General features: G+C 41.6%; 1 protein-coding gene across 1 annotated transcript in view; it reads left to right on the plus strand.

The window, feature by feature from the left end:
• The window catches only part of LOC135548627 (delta-sarcoglycan-like), a 92,964-nt gene extending 75,573 nt beyond the window's left edge, over positions 1 to 17,391 (plus strand). Inside the window, exons 7-8 of the mRNA XM_064978428.1 lie at positions 13,215 to 13,338; positions 15,064 to 17,391. Of these exons, the coding sequence (XP_064834500.1) occupies positions 13,215 to 13,338; positions 15,064 to 15,243 (304 nt within the window). The 3' untranslated portion in view covers positions 15,244 to 17,391. The remainder of the gene's footprint in view (positions 1 to 13,214; positions 13,339 to 15,063) is intronic.
• Positions 17,392 to 18,000: the final 609 nt, after the last annotated feature.

Genomic DNA, 18,000 nt, shown 5'->3' on the forward strand with positions numbered 1-18,000 from the left:
TTCTGCCCTTTTCCACCACTATGGCATTATATGGCATTATATTACATTATACATCATATTAACTTGGCATTATATTAACTTCAAAAGCTGTATAATACAAGTCTCTATCTTTATATATTTATTTGTATATATAATATGTATATACAGTGGCAAGAAAAAGTATGTGAACCCTTTGGAATTACCTAGATTTCTGCATAAATTAGTTGTCAAATTTGATGTGATCTTCATCTAAGTCACATTAATAGACAACCATAGTGTGCTTAAACTAATAACACAGAAAATATTGTATTTTTCTTGTCTATATTGTATACATAATTTAAACATTCAAAGTTTAGGTTGGAAAAAGTATGTGAACCCCTAGGCTAATGACTAATTGGAGTCCAATCAATGAGACAAGATTGGAGATGTTGGTTAGAGCTGCCTTACCATATAAAAAACACACACAAAATTAGAGTTTGCTATTCACAAGAAACATTGCCTGATGTGAACCATGCCTCGAGCAAAAGAGATCTCAGAAGACCTAAGATTAAGAATTGTTGACTTGCATGAAGCTGGAAAGGGTTACAAAAGTATCTCTAAAAGCCTTGATGTTCATCAGTCCATGGTAAGACAAATTGTCTATAAATGGAGAAAGTTCAGCACTGTTGCTACTCTCCCTAGGAGTGACTGTCCTGCAAAATGACTGCAAGAGCACAGCGCAGAATGCTCAATGAGATTAAGAAGAATCCAAGCGTGTCAGCTGAAGACATACATACATCTCTGGAACATGCTAACATCTCTGACGAGTCTAAAATACATAAAACATTAAACAACAATGGTGTTCATGGGAGGACACCACGGAAGAAGCCACTGCTGTCCAAAAAAAACATTGCTGCACGTCTGAATTTTGCAAAAGTGCACCTGGATGTTCCACAGCGCTACTGGCAAAATATTCTGTGGATAGATGAAACTACAGTTGAGTTGTTTGGAAGGAACACACAACACTGTGTGTGGAGAAAAAAGGCACAGCACAGCACACCAACATCAACACCTCATCCCAACTGTAAAGTATGGAGGAGGGAGTGGTGGAGGGAGCATCATGGTTTGGGGCTACTTTGCTGCCTCAGGGCCTGGACAGCGTGCTATACTTGACTGAAAAATTAATTCCCAAGACATTTTGCAGGAGAATGTTAGGCTATCTATCAACAACCCAAAACACAAAAGTAAATCAGCAACAGAATGGCTTCAACAGAAGAAAAGACGCCTTCTGGAGTGGCCCAGTCAGAGTCCTGACCTCTATCTGATTTGAGATGCTGTGGCATGACCTAAAGACAGCAGTTCACACCAGACATCCCAAAAATATTGCTGAACACAAACAGTTTTGTAAAGAGGAATGGTCCAAAATTCCTCTTGTCCGTTGTGCAGGTCTGATCCGCAACTACAGAAAATGTTTAGTTGAGGTTATTGCTGCCAAAGGAGGGTCAACCAGTTATTAAATCCAACGGTTCACATACTTTACCACCCTGCACTGTGAACATTTATATGGTGTGTTCAATAAAGAAATAAAGACATGAAAATATATAATTGTGTGTTATTAGTTTAAGCAAACTGTTTTTGTCTACTGTTGTAACATAGATGAAGATCAGATCAAATTTAATGACCATTTTATGCAGAAATCCAGTTAAATTCCAAGGGTTCACATACTGTTTCTTGCCACTGTATATGCACTGCTCAAAAAAATAAAGGGAACACTTAAACAACACAATGTAACTCCAAGTCAATCACACTTCTGTGAAATCAAACTGTCCACTTAGGAAGCAACACTGATTGATAATACATTTCACATGCTGTTGTGCAAATGGAATAGACAACAGGTGGAAATTATAGGCAATTAGCAAGACACCCCCAATAAAGGAGTGGTTCTGCAGGTGGTGACCACAGACCACTTCTCAGTTCCTATGCTTCCTCTGGCTGATGTTTTGGTCATTTTTGAATGCTGGCGGTGCTTTCACTCTAGTGGTAGCATGAGACGGAGTCTACATCCCACACAAGCGGCTCAGGTAGTGCAGCTCATCCAGGATGGCACATCAATGCGAGCTGTGGCAAGAAGGTTTGCTGTTTTGTAAGTCGCTCTGGATAAGAGCGTCTGCCAAATGACTTAAATGTAATGTAATGTAATGTAATGTCTGTGTCTGTCAGCGTAGTGTCCAGAGCATGGAGGTGCTACCAGGAGACAGGCCAGTACATCAGGAGACGTGGAGGAAGCCGTAGGAGGGCAACAACCCTGCAGCAGTACCGCTACCTCTGCCTTTGTGCAAGGAGGAGCAGGAGGAGCACTGCCAGAGCCCTGCAAAATGACCTCCAGCAGGCGACAAATGTGCATGTGTTCTGCTCAAATGGTCAGAAACCGACTCCATGAGGGTGGTATGAGGGCCCGACATCCACAGGTGGGGGTTGGGCTTACAGCCCAACACCGTGCAGGACGTTTGGCATTTGCCAGAGAACACCAAGATTGGCAAATTCGCCACTGGCGCCCTGTGCTCTTCACAGATGAAAGCAGGTTCACACTGAGCACGTGACAGACGTGACAGAGTCTGGAGACGCCGTGCAACATCCTCCAGCATGACCGGTTTGGCGGTGGGTCAGTCATGGTGTGGGGTGGCATTTATTTGGGGGGCCGCACAGCCCTCCATGTGCTCGCCAGAGGTAGCCTGACTGCCATTAGGTACCGAGATGAGATCCTCAGACCACTTGTGAGACAATATGGTGGTTCTGTTGGCCCTGTGTTCCTCCTAATGCAAGACAATGCTAGAACTCAGGTGGCTGGAGTGTGTCAGCAGTTCCTGCAAGAGGGAGGCATTGATGCTATGGACTGGCCCGCCCGTTCCCCAGACATGAATCCAATTGATCACATCTGGGACATTATGTCTCGCTCCATCCACCAACGCCGCGTTGCACCACAGACTGTCCAGGAGTTGGCGGATGCTTTAGTCCAGGTCTGGGAGGAGATCCCTCAGGAGACCATCCGCCACCTCATCAGGAGCATGCCCAGGCATGGTAGGGAGGTCATACAGGCACGTGGAGGCCACACACTACTGAGCCTCATTTTGACTTGTTTTAAGGACATTACATCAAAGTTGGATCAGCCTGTAGTGTGGTTTTCCACTTTAATTTTGAGTGTGACTCCAAATCCAGACCTCCATGGGTTGATAAATTTGATTTCCATTGATATTTTTTCGTGTGATTTTGTTGTCAGCACATTCAACTATGTAAAGGAACAGTATTTAATAAGAATATTTCATTCATTCAGATCTAGGATGTGTTATTTTAGTGTTCCATTTTTTTAAGTAGTGTACATTTATATGGCACCTTTTAAGGACTCAAACCTCTTCTAGAACACAAAATGTTTCTGTAGGGCCTGGCTACCCATCAAACTTTTGTTCACTTCAAAAAGCTTGTTGAAGACTTACATTAACCACACCTGTAAAAATTGCTACTCAACTAGCAACTCACTTCTATTCAAGAAGGTTTCACAAAAAGAAAGGACTCTCGCATTTTAATAGAGGACTTGAACCCCTATAATAGAGAACAAAGACAAAGGCCTCAAACCTTTTCATAGAGAACAAAGGATGTCTGTAATAGAACAAAGGATTTGAACCCTTAGACATTGCAGATCCATATCAATGAGCATTTAGAGCCACATGGAGCGTAAGCCACAAGCCTCCACCAACATATTATACTATACCATCTCGCTACCACCAAAACATGTAGGTATACACACCCACATACACATTAATTAAAGTGTTGGGGAGGAAACAATAAGTGTAATTTGAGAGAAAGTTGTGTTTAAATTGCAGAGTTGGTGAGGTCACTAGTAATCTCAGCTCTGTCTCTTAAAAGAATAGAATAGACAGAAGAAGATCTACATGCACACCCACAGACATACACATATAAACACACACACACACACATATACACACACAGACACACATACAGTTGAAGTCAGAAGTTTACATACACTTAGGTTGGAGTCATTAAAACTCGTTTTTCAACCACTAAACAAAATTTCTTGTTACCAAACTATAGTTTTGGCAAGTCGGTTAGGACATCTACTTTGTGCATGACACAAGTCATTTTTCCAACAATTGTTTACAGAGAGATTATATCACTTACAATTCATTGTATCACAATTCCAGTGGGTCAGAAGTTTACATACACTAAGTTGACTGTGCCATTAAACAGCTTGGAAAATTCCAGAAAATGATGCAATGGCTTTAGAAGCTTCTGATAGGCTAATTGACATAATTTGAGTCAATTGCAGGTGTAGCTGTGGATGTATTTCAAGGCCTACCTTCAAACTCAGTACCTCTTCGCTTGACATCATGGGAAAATCAAAAGATATAGAAAAATCAAAATCAAAAAAATTGTAGACCTCCACAAGTCTGGTTCATCCTTGGGAACAATTTCCAAACGCCTGAAGGAACCACGTTCATCTGTACAAACAATAGTACGCAAGTATAAACAACATGAGACCATGCAGCTATCATACCACTCAGGAAGGAGACACATTCTGTCTCCTAGAGATGAACATAATTTGGTGTGAAACGTGAAAATCAATCGCAGAACAGCAAAGGACCTTGTGAAGATGCTGGAAGAAACAGGTACAAAAGTATCAATTTTCACAGTAAAACGAGTCCTATATCGACATAACCTGAAAGGCCGCTCAGCAAGGAAGAAGCCACTGCTCCAAAACTGCCACAAAGATGCCAGACTATGGTTTGCAACTGCACATGGGGACAAAGATCGTACTTTTTGGAGAAATGTCCTCTGGTCTGATGAAACAAATGTAGAACAGTTTGGCTATAATGACCATTGTTATGTTTGCAGGAATAAAGGGGAGGCTTGCAAGCCAAAGAACACCATCCCAACCATGAAGCACGGGGGTGGAAGCATCATGTTTTCGGGGTGCTTTGCTGCAGGAGGGACTGGTGCACTTCACAAAATAGATGGCTTCATGAGGAGGAAAATTATGTGGATATATTGAAGCAACATCTCAAGACATCAGTCAGGAAGTTAAAGCTTGGTCTCAAATGGGTCTTCCAAATGGACAATGACCCCAAGCATACTTCCAAAGTTGTGGCAAAATGGCTTAAGGGCAACAAAGTCAAGGTATTGGAGTGGCCATCACAAATCCTTGACCTCAATCCTATAGAAGGTTTGTGGGCAGAACTGAAAAAGCGTGTGTGAGCAAGGAGGCCTACAAACCTGACACAGTTACACCAGCTTTGTCAGGAGGAATGGGCCAAAATTCACCCAACTTATTGTGGAAAGCTTGTGGAAGGCTACACAAAACATTTAACCCAAGTTAAACAATTTAAAGGCAATGCTACCAAATATGAATTGAGTGTATGTAAACTTCTGACCCACTGGGAATGTGATAATAAAAGCTGAAATAAATAATTCTCTCCACTATTATTCTGACATTTCACATTCTTAAAATGAAGTGGATATCCTAACTGACCTAAAACAGGGATTTTTACTAGGATTAAATGTCAGGAATTGTGAAAAACTGAGTTAAAATGTATTTGGCTAAGGTGTATGTAAACTTCTTACTTCAACTGTATATACAGTGGAGCAAAAAAGTATTTAGTCAGCCACCAATTGTGCAAGTTCTCCCACTTAAAAAGATGAGAGAGGCCTGTAATTTTCATCATAGGTACACTTCAACTACGACAGACAAAATGAAAATGAATTTATATGCAAATTATGGTGGAAAATAAGTATTTGGTCACCTACAAACAAGCAAGATTTCTGGCTCTCACAGACCTGTAACTTCTTCTTTAAGAGGCTCCTCTGTCCTCCACTTGTTACCTGTATTAATGGCACCTGTTTGAACTTGTTATTAGTACAAAAGACACCTGTCCACAACCTCAAACAGTCACACTCCAAACTCTTGGCCTTTTGGCCAAGACCAAAGAGCTGTCAAAGGACACCAGAAACAAAATTGTAGACCTGCACCAGGCTGGGAAGACTGAATCTGCAATAGGTAAGCAGCTTGGTTTGAAGAAATCAACTGTGGGAGCAATTATTAGGAAATGGAAGACATACAAGACCACTGATAATCTCCCTCGATCTGGGGCTCCACGCAAGATCTCACCCCATGGGGTCAAAATGATCACAAGAACGGTGAGCAAAAATTCCAGGACCACACTGAGAGCATTTGGATGATACAGAAGAAGATTGGAGAATGTCATATGGTCAGATGAAACCAAAATATATCTTTTTGGTAAAAACTCAACTCGTCTTGTTTGGAGGACAAAGAATGCTGAGTCGCATCCAAAGTACACCATACCTACTGTGAAGCATGGGGGTGGAAACATCATGCTTTGGGGCTGTTTTTCCTCAAAGGGACCAGGACGACTGATCCGTGTAAAGGAAAGAATGAATGGGGCCATATATCTTGAGATTTTGAGTGAAAACCTCCTTCCATCAGCAAGGACATTGAAGATGAAACATGACTGGGTCTTTCAGCATGACAATGATCCCAAACACCGCCCGGGCAACGAAGGAGTGGCTTCGTAAGAATAATTTTGAGGTCCTGGAGTGGCCTAGCCAGTCTCCAGATCTCAACCCCATAAAACATCTTTGGAGGGAGTTGAAAGTCTGTGTTGCCCAGCAACAGCCCCAAAACATCACTGCTCTAGAGGAGATCTGCATGGAGGAATGGGCCAAAATACCAGCAACAGTGTGTGAAAACCTTGTGAAGACTTACAGAAAACGTTTGACCTCTGTCATTGCCAACAAAGGGTATATAACAAAGTATTGAGATACACTTTTGTTATTAACCAAATACTTATTTTCCACCATAATTTGCAAATAAATTCATTAAAAATCCTACAATGTGATTTTCAGGATTTTTTTTCTCTCATTTTGTCTGTCATAGTTGAAGTGTACCTCTGATAAATTACAGGCCTCTCTCATCTTTTTAAGTGGGAGAACATGCACAATTGGTGGCTGACTAAATACTTTTTTTGCCCCACTGTATACACATCCCCAGACACACACACATATACCCACACACATACAGACACACTCACTTCACCTTCCACCTTACCCCCTAAAAGAACTTAGTAAAGCCACAGATACAGAACTTCTCTCTCTCCCCCTGTCAGAGTGAGAGGAGAGAAGGCAACAGTGGGCTTACCCTCGCTGACAGGTGACACTGGTTATCAGCCCTGCCACCATGTACAGCGAACATTCTGACACCCATCAATCAAAAGGAACACTATAAACACAGAGTTCTCTCCCACTCCCTGACATCACCTCAAATATTTATTTATATACCGGGTTCTTGACATAGCTCACTCTAATATATTTACTGATGTACATATGATTCCTACTATATCTTGTGTAAATTCATTTGGTGTAGATACATATAGATGGCATTTGGATTACTGTTACAGTGCTATTTGGGTTGTTAATTGGAGAAAGAGTGGAGAGAGAGAGACAGAGAGACAAGCAGAGAGTATTCCATGACAAATGTATAATATTGCTTCCAGAGATATGACTTTGTGTGATGACTCATCCATCATTTATGGCGCTTTTGAAATGATCATTTAAAAATGTTCTGTCAGAAAAGGACAGATCACTTTGAATGCTGCTCCGAAGCTCCTGCATTCAATTCCCAGTGTAATTGTTGGTTGTAGGCTACGGCTTTTTCTTCTATTTATGCATTATTTTATGACAAATGGCCAATTGAAAATGAGATATGGCCGAAACTATCCAATTACATTAGAAAGAGGGGTGAGCACAGTGGAGCATGAGTAAAAATCTAATCTTTACGTAATATGTTGGGATCGTTGGCAGGTAAGAATTCAGGATCCCACCATGTTCTATTTTGAGTGTCATATTCTCCCATTCCCTGCAAATGTTATAGAATTTGACCAATAACCATCATCATGTCTCTATGGTGGATGTTAATGTGTCATCCATAGGACATGTCCTTCTATTGAATGCATTTCTCACTTATGGCAGCAGAAAGGAGGTCAGGACTATTTGACAGATGTCCTGACCCGTTCTCTACACAGATACAAACAAAACAATATGACGCCTAGCCTGAGAGCAAAAAAGCACCACAATAACTCCTTGAACATGGAATGTGCTCTCAGGAAGTAATGTGACATTAAGCCATAAATGGCTTTCTTTGAAAACGGAGCCGCCATTTATCCAGATTTATTGTTTGACCGCTATAACTGTTTTACCTTTGAGCAGAGTTTTGGAGGTAATTTGTAATCATTAAAACAAATGCTGTGACTGTAGTTGGGAGTGCTGACCCAATGGGGTCAGCACTCCCATCCACACTACAATAAGCCCCAGACCTGTCAGACAAACCACCTCTTTAAAGTATATATTTATCAGAGTAATTGATCCTTCGCTAAACCCTCCCCAGAGTTTTAGGGAACCAACCACAGTACTCAAATGGATAGCAACTGTCGCCTGTAACGTCTGCATCCAACTCACACTCTCAAACACGTAGATCCCCTGAACGCAGCTCACTTTCCAGCCCCCTTTCCAACTCACACTCTCAAACACGTAGATCCCCTGAACGCAGCTCACTTTCCAGCCCCCTTTCCAACTCACACTCTCAAACACGTAGATCCCCTGAACGCAGCTCACTTTCCAGCCCCCTTTCCAGCTCACACTCTCAAACACGTAGATCCCCTGAGCGCAGCTCACTTTCCAGCCCCCTTTCCAGCTCACACTCTCAAACACATAGATACCCTGAATACAGCTTACTCTCCAGATCCCAATCACCTGAATTCTGATCACCTGTTCACACAACTGTATATGTCATTATCACATACTATTTACTTCAGTTCTTTGCACCCCATCATTGTAAGGTATTGCTTGTTTTTGATACACTTCTATTCGGAGCACTGTGTTTAGTGTAATGTAATCTTCCTGTGTACAATAGTTTTTGCCTGCCTCACTAACGGTGGCTTTTGCCTATTCCCTGCCTGTACTTTAGCCTATCGGATTTCCTGTTATCAACCTATTGCCTGATCTCCTGGACAACGTTACCAGCCTTTTCCCTGCCTGTACTGTTGCCTTTTTGGACCCAGCTACCTTCATCCTCCTGTGGTCCTTTACAAATAAACACCTGCAGCGCCCTGCGCTTGAAACCAGCTCTCTGTCTCCCATCATGTTCATTACATCGCCGAGTCTGACACCTCGGACAAGCCCACATTTAAATCGCATGAAAGCCAGTGAGGGCAATGGCAAAAACAGATCATTTTCAAAACATGTATGTTTACATAGATACATAATTGAACAGTGCACCAAGGTATGCACATCACGTCTACCTCAGCCTCTTCTATTATTCCCAACACAACCTTCATTTCTTGGTCAAGCGTCTGATTAGTTGACTCTCTGTGATCCTGAGACAATGCCAAGGATGCTGTTGCTGTAACGTTGTGTCTTGTAATCTGTTTTATTTTCCCTCCAGAAGCATCTGAGGCACACAGCACAACCCCGACCCTGAATACAGATAGACAGCCAGGCTGAGGCTCACAATCATTGGCTTTTCAAAGAGGAAGAGCACTTTGGACTATAAGATTAATGCATGGGAGTGGTTGCTTTAATTTTCATAACAATAAATGCTTTTTGAAATTCCTTTTTTTCTGAATCTAACCAATGATGGTATAGTTATTTTTGTTTAGACTATTTTCCGATCACAATATGGCAACTAAACCCAACATGAAATGAAATCTCCTTTAGTAGAGACAGTCTGACAATGTTTCTCATCCTCCTACACTGACGTCAAACTCCAAACAAAGTAGCGTCATGTTGTGTTGATCCTCTTTGAAAGGACATGGTGTACCATCACAGTGTTATTCTGTTAATATAGGTTTTAGCAGACACACTTAGAGCTATGTTTTCTGTCAAACAGTGGACATTATGTCCAAAGCATTATGTCCACATGCAAACTCCCTGGATGGTACAATTTAATTGCACTTACAATGCATTCGGTTAGTATTCAGACCCAGTGTCTTTTTTCACATTTTGTTCCGTTACAGCTTTATTCTAAAATATATATATATATATTTTAACTTTTCCTCGTCAATCTACACACAATACGCCACAATGTCAAAGCAAAAACAGAAATGTTTGCAAATTTATATTCCCTTTACTCAGTACTTTGTTGAAACACCTTTGGCAGTGATTACAGCCTTGAGTCTTCTTGGGTATGATGCCACAAGCTATCGTTTACTCAGTACTTTGTTGAAACACCTTTGACAGTGATTACAGCCTCGAGTCTTCTTGGGTATGATGCAACAAGCTATCCTCTCAAGCACTGTCAGGTTGGATGGGAACCGTCGCTGCACATATACTCTTCAGGTCTCTCCAGAGATGTTTGATTGGGTTCAAGTCCAGGCTCTGGCTGAGCCAGTTAAGGACATTCAGAGACTTGTCCCGAAAGCCACTCCTGCATTGTCCAGGCTGTGTGCTTAGGATCGTTGTCTTGTTGGAAGGTAAATATTCACCCCAGTCTGAGGTCCCGAGTTCTCTGGAGCAGATTTTCAAGGATCTCCGTTCATCTTTCCCTTGATCCTGACTAGTCTCTCAGTCCCTGCCACTGAAAAACATCCACACAGCATGATGCTGCCACCACCATGCTTCACCGTAGGGATGGTGCCAGGTTTCCTCCAGACCTGACGCTTGGCCTTCAGGCCAAAGAGTTCAATCTTGGTTTCATCAGACCAGAGAATCTTGTTTCTCATGGTCTGGGAGTCCTTTAGGTGCCTTTTGGCAAACTCCAAGTGGGCTATCATGTACCTTTTACTGAGGAGTGGCTTCCGTCTGGCCACTCTACCATAAAGGCTTGATTGGTGGAGTGCTGCAGAGATGGTTGTTCTTCTGGGAGGTTATCCCATCTCCACAGAGGAACTCTGGAGCTCTGTCAGAGTGACCATTGGGTTCATGGTCACCTGACTGACCAAGGCCCTTCTCCCCGATTTCTCAATATGAACTTATTTTCTTTGCATTATTCTAGGTCTGACAACACTGCATCCTTTTGGTTATTTTGACCAGTTGCCATTTTCTGCAAATAAATGCTCTAAATGGCAACATTTTTATTTGGAATTTGGGATAAATGTTGTCATTATGGGGTATTGTGTGTAGATTGATGAGGATTTTTTCCCCATAACTTTTAGAATAAGTCTGTAACGTAACAAAATGTGGAAAAAGTGAAGGCGTCTGAATACTTTCCAAATGCACTGTATGTTACAGTAACTAACATGCTTGTGCTAGGTAAATGGTCATTTGGAACACAACTACAGGATCAATATGAGTGTTGGTATACAACCTTCACTCATTCACTAGCAATGTGACAGCCAGGCTTATATGGGCATTTGATGAAGGAACACTTTGTCCATTAATGAAATCCTTGAATAGGATTGTGCAGGGGAGAGACAAAAAATGGAAGAGTCTAGTGATAAAAATAACCGCACATCCCTCCACCAATCATCTGTGCTTTGATTCAAGGGGAAAATGTTTGATATTTCCAATTACATTCTTAGATGGTGAACATCTCCTAGATGTTAAACACATCTCCTTAATGTTAAATACAACATATCTGTTCACACACTCTTCATTCATCTTCATCTCAGTGTACAACTTAAGACCCATTTATACCTGGTTCTAACATGCGTCCTTTGTCCTGATCTTATTCTGATTGTGCCCATCTTTTCAGACGTGTCTAGACATGATATTAAAATGTGTCTCTTTTCCATCCATGCTGACAGGACTTCCTGGTCCCTCCCTGTATGCAAGTTACTTGATATATTTACTATAGTTTACTTTAAGACACATTGATGCCATAAGTCAATGGTCAAAAGAAGCATATTAGCACTAGGTATAAAAATTGAATTTTTTTCTCTCAATGGCTGAAGATTGCAGAGATTGCAGTGTGATAACAGTTACATGGCCTCTCATTTAACACCTGAGGTGTAATTTAGGGTTGTGTCTCAGTCGCTAGATATGTAGCCTGTTTTGACATCCTGCCCACATTATTTCCGACTGCCTGAATCTTATAAGCGTTTATTGATTTCCCAGTGTCATTGCACAGCATTCGGTGGCCATTATGTTCTTATAATAATAACCCAGGCCCCTTTGTTGTCTTCTCTGTCCTCTTTTTTCCAATGTTAACAAGTCAGATGGCAGTAATAGCCTAGAATATTATAATATGATATATTTAAGCAATAAGGCCCGAGGAGGTGTGGTATATGGCCAAAATACCACAGCTATGGGCTGGTCTTAGGCACGACACATCGCGGAGTGCCTGGATACAGCCCTTAGCTGTGGTATATTGGCCATATATCACAGACTCCCGAGGTGCCTTATTGCTATTATAAACTGGTTACCAACATAATTAGAGCAGTAAAAATAAATGTTTTGTCATATACGTGGTATACGGTCTGATATACCATGGCTGTCAGCCAATCAGTATTCAGGGCACGAACCACCCAGTTTATAAAATATAATAATATGATACAGTATATAACATAATAATACAATACTAGAATATAGTCAAGTAATATCATAGCAATATGTAAGGGACATTTGATATAATTCAAGATCCTTCATCGAGCATTCATCTCCCTCCCCTTCATTATCTAAATGTTTAAGTAAGGTCAACCAAACCCGTTTGATATGAATAAAGATGACAGCTACTTATTGGAATATAAATGCTGCTAGTTGTTTGTTTGGCCATATGATCGATACTTCATTTCCTTGTTGGGCAGCGGCTGAGGCTGGCAGGGGCCAGAGAAAAACTTCACCTGCAGCCACAACCTCTTATCCTAGATTACTGTCTACTGTCTCCATATCTTTGTTCCGGGCTCTGGTTCATATCTCCATTCACTGACTGAGGAATAACAACACTCCCCAGAAGTTATACTCTGATATGAGATCCTGAGACAATGGAAGCCCGTTATACTATGAACAACAGACACATGTTATTGTATGAAGAAAAACGATTAGCAGAAGTCATGATGTAGTGAATACACCTGACACTTTCACTTGCTGTTTGTTTTTCTGTTTGTGCGTCATGTGTTTCAGTAACAGCAGTCGTAGCTACCAAGGGGCATAATTTTTCTGTTTTCTCCCAGGCTCTATCTTGGATATTCTTTACTATATATTGTCATTGTTGGAATTGTCTCTTCTCTCTCTTCCAGGCTGGAGTCTCCCACACGGTCTCTGTACATGGAGGCTCCTAAAGGAATCCAGATCCTAGCAGAGGCAGGGGACATCCAGGCCACGTGTAGAAGTGACCTACGCCTGGAGTCCAAAGACGGAGAGGTAGGGGACCCATTTTCCCAACTTTTATCTTTTCATCTTTCCATCCTCCTCCCTTAAAGTAGTCACTGATCTAAAGGATTTCACTCGATAGCTTTCATTTTCATGTTATATCAGATCAGTTCATCACTGTTGTCATGAAGGAAGGAGGTCAGGAAGGAAGTAAAGCTGCATTAAGAGTTATCACACTGTGTATACTCGACATCTGTATATCTGTCTGTCAATGTTATGATGTGAGGAAAATGTGAATGCGGGTCAAACTTCACTTGTCCTATTGTTGCCCTTGTTCCGAAGTTTAATAAGAAGACTTAACAGAATCATGTGACTAGATGATATAACACATAAACAGAGGCCCCTCTCCATTATATGGACTTGATGTGACGTATATCAGACATTTTAGTGCTTTGCTATATCTGTCTGTGAGGTGTCTGCACTCACACTCCATTTGAGAAGCCTTCCAACTGTCCATGTGTCACCTGCCTGATGTGTGGACAGACACCTCACAGACAGCTCTCGCTCTCTAGGAGCCCCTTGACACTTCCAACCACAATTAGTGGTGAGGTTTGCCTATTAGAGACCTACCCATCCCCCAACCTTTCTCTCACTGCAGAGATTTGCTCAATAGCAGATGTGTGGAGAAGTCTGCTGAGACTCCCTGCTTAAGTGTTCCAGGTCATTTGATGGGAATGCTTCCCCCAGGCGCCTGATAATGACTCCTTTTACCTGTTTATACATGGAGCAGTTCCACTCCCGGTCGGGCAAATATACAAGCCCAGTCCAGGTCGGGCAAATATACAAGCCCAGTCCCGGTCGGGCAAATATACAAGCCCAGTCCAGGTCGGGCAAATATACAAGCCCAGTCCAGGTCGGGCAAATATACAAGCCCAGTCCCGGGAGGGCGAGGGGGGTTAGAGAGATGGGATTTAGACTGGGTGGATAGTAAAGTTGGGTGAAAGAGAAGAAATACCATTTCAAATGGTAATGTCAAATTAAAGTTAGAAGTTATTGCTGGAATTGATAGGTACAGTCTTAGGAAAAAGGGTTCCAAAAGGGTTTTTTTTGGCTGTCCCCATAGGATAACCTTTTTGGTTCCAGGTAGAACCCTTTTGGGTTCCATGTAGAACCCTCTGTGGAAAGGGAACACCAAAAATGGTTCTTCAAAGGGTTCTCCTATGGGGACAGCCGAAGAACCCTTTTAGGTTTGAGAAGAAAAGGTGCTTAGAGTGTAGCTTAAATGCCTGGGTATAGATTTGTTCATCTTTAATCATGAAGGAGCGCTCAGAGATGAGTGTGACCGTTAAGAGGTTATTGCCTGTAATGGCTTTGTTAGCCGATAGCCACTTTTCCTCAGCCCAGAAGCATGGCAGAGATGCCTTTAGCAAAATGTAGAGTTGTGTTTTGTTTTCTACAATGAACAGATCATGCAAACCAAACATATCTACAGTATATTGTCAACAGTGCTTTGAGTGATCTATCATCTCAAGCTCATTATGATTGTCTTGTTGTTAGGTCGAGGAGGCTATACTTGGTGATGTTTGAACAAATACATGGGTGGAGTCACACACACAGTTCTCTCTCTCACGCTCTCTCTCTCTCTCTCTCTCTCTCTCTCTCTCTCTCTCTCTCTCTCTACTCTTTCTCACTAACTCAGCAACCTACCCACCTACACATACTGTAAGTAAATAAAAATCCCTCTGCCTTTATTTTCCCTTGTCTCCTCTTGGTCAGATCAATCTGGACGCACGGAGGATCAGGCTGCTCCGTCTGCCGGAGGGCAAGGCGTCTCCATCGGGGACCACCTCCAGACAAACTGTCTATGAGGTGTGCGTCTGTCCCAATGGAAAACTATTCCTCTCACAGGCCGGGAAAGGCTCCACCTGCCAGATCAGCAACAACGTCTGCCTCTAGAACATATACACACACAAAAATATGCACACACACACAAACACACACACACACACAGAAACATTTGCACGCACACACACAAGCACTGAAACATACAAACACATACATGTATACTGAAACACATACACACATTGAAACACATATACACACGCTGACACACATACACATATAGATCATACCGACACACATTGTTATCAAACACACACACACACACACAGAGAGAGAGAGACACATACACAGAGACACACACACACACACAGTGTTCTGTCCCTCCTAACAACCCTCTGGCAGAAACTGAGAGGGATTCTCCTGCGATTTACAAAGAGACACTCAGAGTGACAATGTTCTGTTCGCTGTCCTGAAGACAATTTCAGTACCAGAATCACTAGGGTGATCACCCACATTTAGAAACCCTGCAATATCCTGCCATTTTACACTCTTTGCTTGAAGTCATCTACCACACATGTGGTGATAGAAGGCTCATTGCTATTTTGTTCATTTTTCCAGTTTGTTAGCAGTTCTAACGAATATTGTCTCTTGTTTTGAAACATGAAGTGCGTGCCACAAGTGTTTTCTTTTGTGAATGATTTTGATTGTCAATGTGTCAAGCTTGGTAACACTTACATATCATGTCAATTCACGTAAATGTCGACTTTATAGAATCATGAAGAGAACAACAGCAGCACAGATTTTTAACCCACACAGCTAAGGGAACATTATGGTAAACATTGAGTATATCTCAATATATACCAGAGTATATACTGTATATATACCATAAATACCATAGAGAGCATATCTGCAAATCTGTGTATGCGACCAATAAACTTTGATTTGATTTGATGGAGATGTGATGGTCTTCATAGGTGATCACCCTACCATTTCCTCGTACTGGGACTGAACCATTGTGACCCACTCTGTTCAAAGAGGGGAAATTGTGCCTGTGCCTTATATCAATGCACTTGTGGCAAGGAGAAGCACATCACACAGACTTTCTTTTGTTAATGAGTACATTCGATTTTTCCTTTCGGTTAAATCCGCTTTGTGTGTAGAGGGTGGGAATGCAAAGATATCTGATTCACCCAACTGCATGCACCCACACCCTCTTTCTCCCTCTCCTTTTCTCATATTTTTTCAGTGGTTTAATCCCTTTGACAATAATATTTGGGCCAACATATTGGTAAACACATGTTTTTTTATATAGTTTATTTGTAAATACACAATCACATCTGTGTGTGTCAAGGACATATCCTCGATAAATGGAGAATATGCTCTTTTGCAAATTCAAGCTTTTATAATATCATGTGTTTTTGTAAAAAAAAAAGAAAAGAAAAAAAGATTGAATAAGTAAACATCTTGATATTCTACAGGTACGCATGTATAGTGTACAATGTTTGCCTTTTGGGAGAAGTGATATTGCTTTTTCATATTTTGGTCCTCTTCTTTGTGTGAACTTCTCACATGCTGAGCTCAATAGTACATATGAATCCTAGCCCATTTTGTTTGGCAGTTGGGGGTGAGGTCTTTGCATTCCTCGTGTGTTGTGTGGAATTTGTTCTACTAAAGCTTTTTTTTGTTTGCCTTTTATCGACTGTGTATTTGGCTCTACTTGTTCAATGATGCTCAGAGTAACCGACACACAAACCAAAAAGTGGAGGGGCCCCTACTATGACTTGATACGTAGTCATCTTGTACAGTACTCATTGAGTACTTGTCCTTAGCTCTCATACACTGCAATCCTCCTGAAGCAATCTGAAGTGAACAGTGTCTGTGTTCAAGTTTATTAGAGAGGAAATGGATGTACTCAAGTCCACTTTGCCTTGCATCGATGTCCTCTTCCTTTACTCCATTTCAATGGGGCTGTTTGCCTCAGCTTAGACCACTCGTTATAAGTGCAGCATCCCTGCTGAGGAAAGCAATACAGTCTTCAGGAGGGTTTTTACAGCTGGGTTTTTACAGCTCTGTCAATGTTGTGCTACTGTATATTCAAGAGATGTTACGTTTTGTATTGGCTCTGTAAAATGTTTGTTCTTTCTCCACATAAAAGCCTTTTATTAATTTAGATTTCAGACGCACACACTGTAAAATGCCACTGAGTATTGCTGATAGTATATAATAAACTAAATGTCAAGATGACTGAAGCATTTCCCCAGGCATATTGAATTTGGTCTGTTTTATACAGTTATTGTTGTCTGAAAAGCAGATCAGTTGACCCAAACTACAGCATTCTTATATTTCAGTGTTCTGCACCATAGAAAAGTTATGACACAGACACACACAAAGTGTACAAACCTGAGTGTGTCCAGTGCTAATTGACTAGATCAGAGGACTGTATCAACACCACTCAAATTAAGTTTAACTCCCCTTTTCCTCCTCATTATAGTGAGACAGACTGTCCAGAGTGTTTGATGTGTGTTTTGATTGGTTAGGAACTGGGCAAATGGCTGCCGTGAGCCTCATTAGCAAGTATTTGCTAAGTGCCCGGTCACTGGTTGCCTCTGCCACAACCCCAATAACAGACTAAGGATTGCAAAACATTAAAAGCGGCCCTAGTCTTCTACTACTCTCCTGTCCACTGCACATACATGTCATTCTGACTCCAGTTATTAGATTGTCTCTGTTTGTAATGATAAAACAGCGTTTCCAAACCCCAATCCTCGAGTACCACAACAAACTCACCTGATTCAACTCATTGAGGGCTTGATGACTCGTTGACAAGTTGAATCAGGTGTCCATGTCCAGGGTTACAACAAAAATGTGTGC

Source organism: Oncorhynchus masou, chromosome 11 (genome assembly GCF_036934945.1).
Source record: "Oncorhynchus masou masou isolate Uvic2021 chromosome 11, UVic_Omas_1.1, whole genome shotgun sequence".
In the NCBI taxonomy this organism is placed as follows: domain Eukaryota; kingdom Metazoa; phylum Chordata; class Actinopteri; order Salmoniformes; family Salmonidae; genus Oncorhynchus; species Oncorhynchus masou.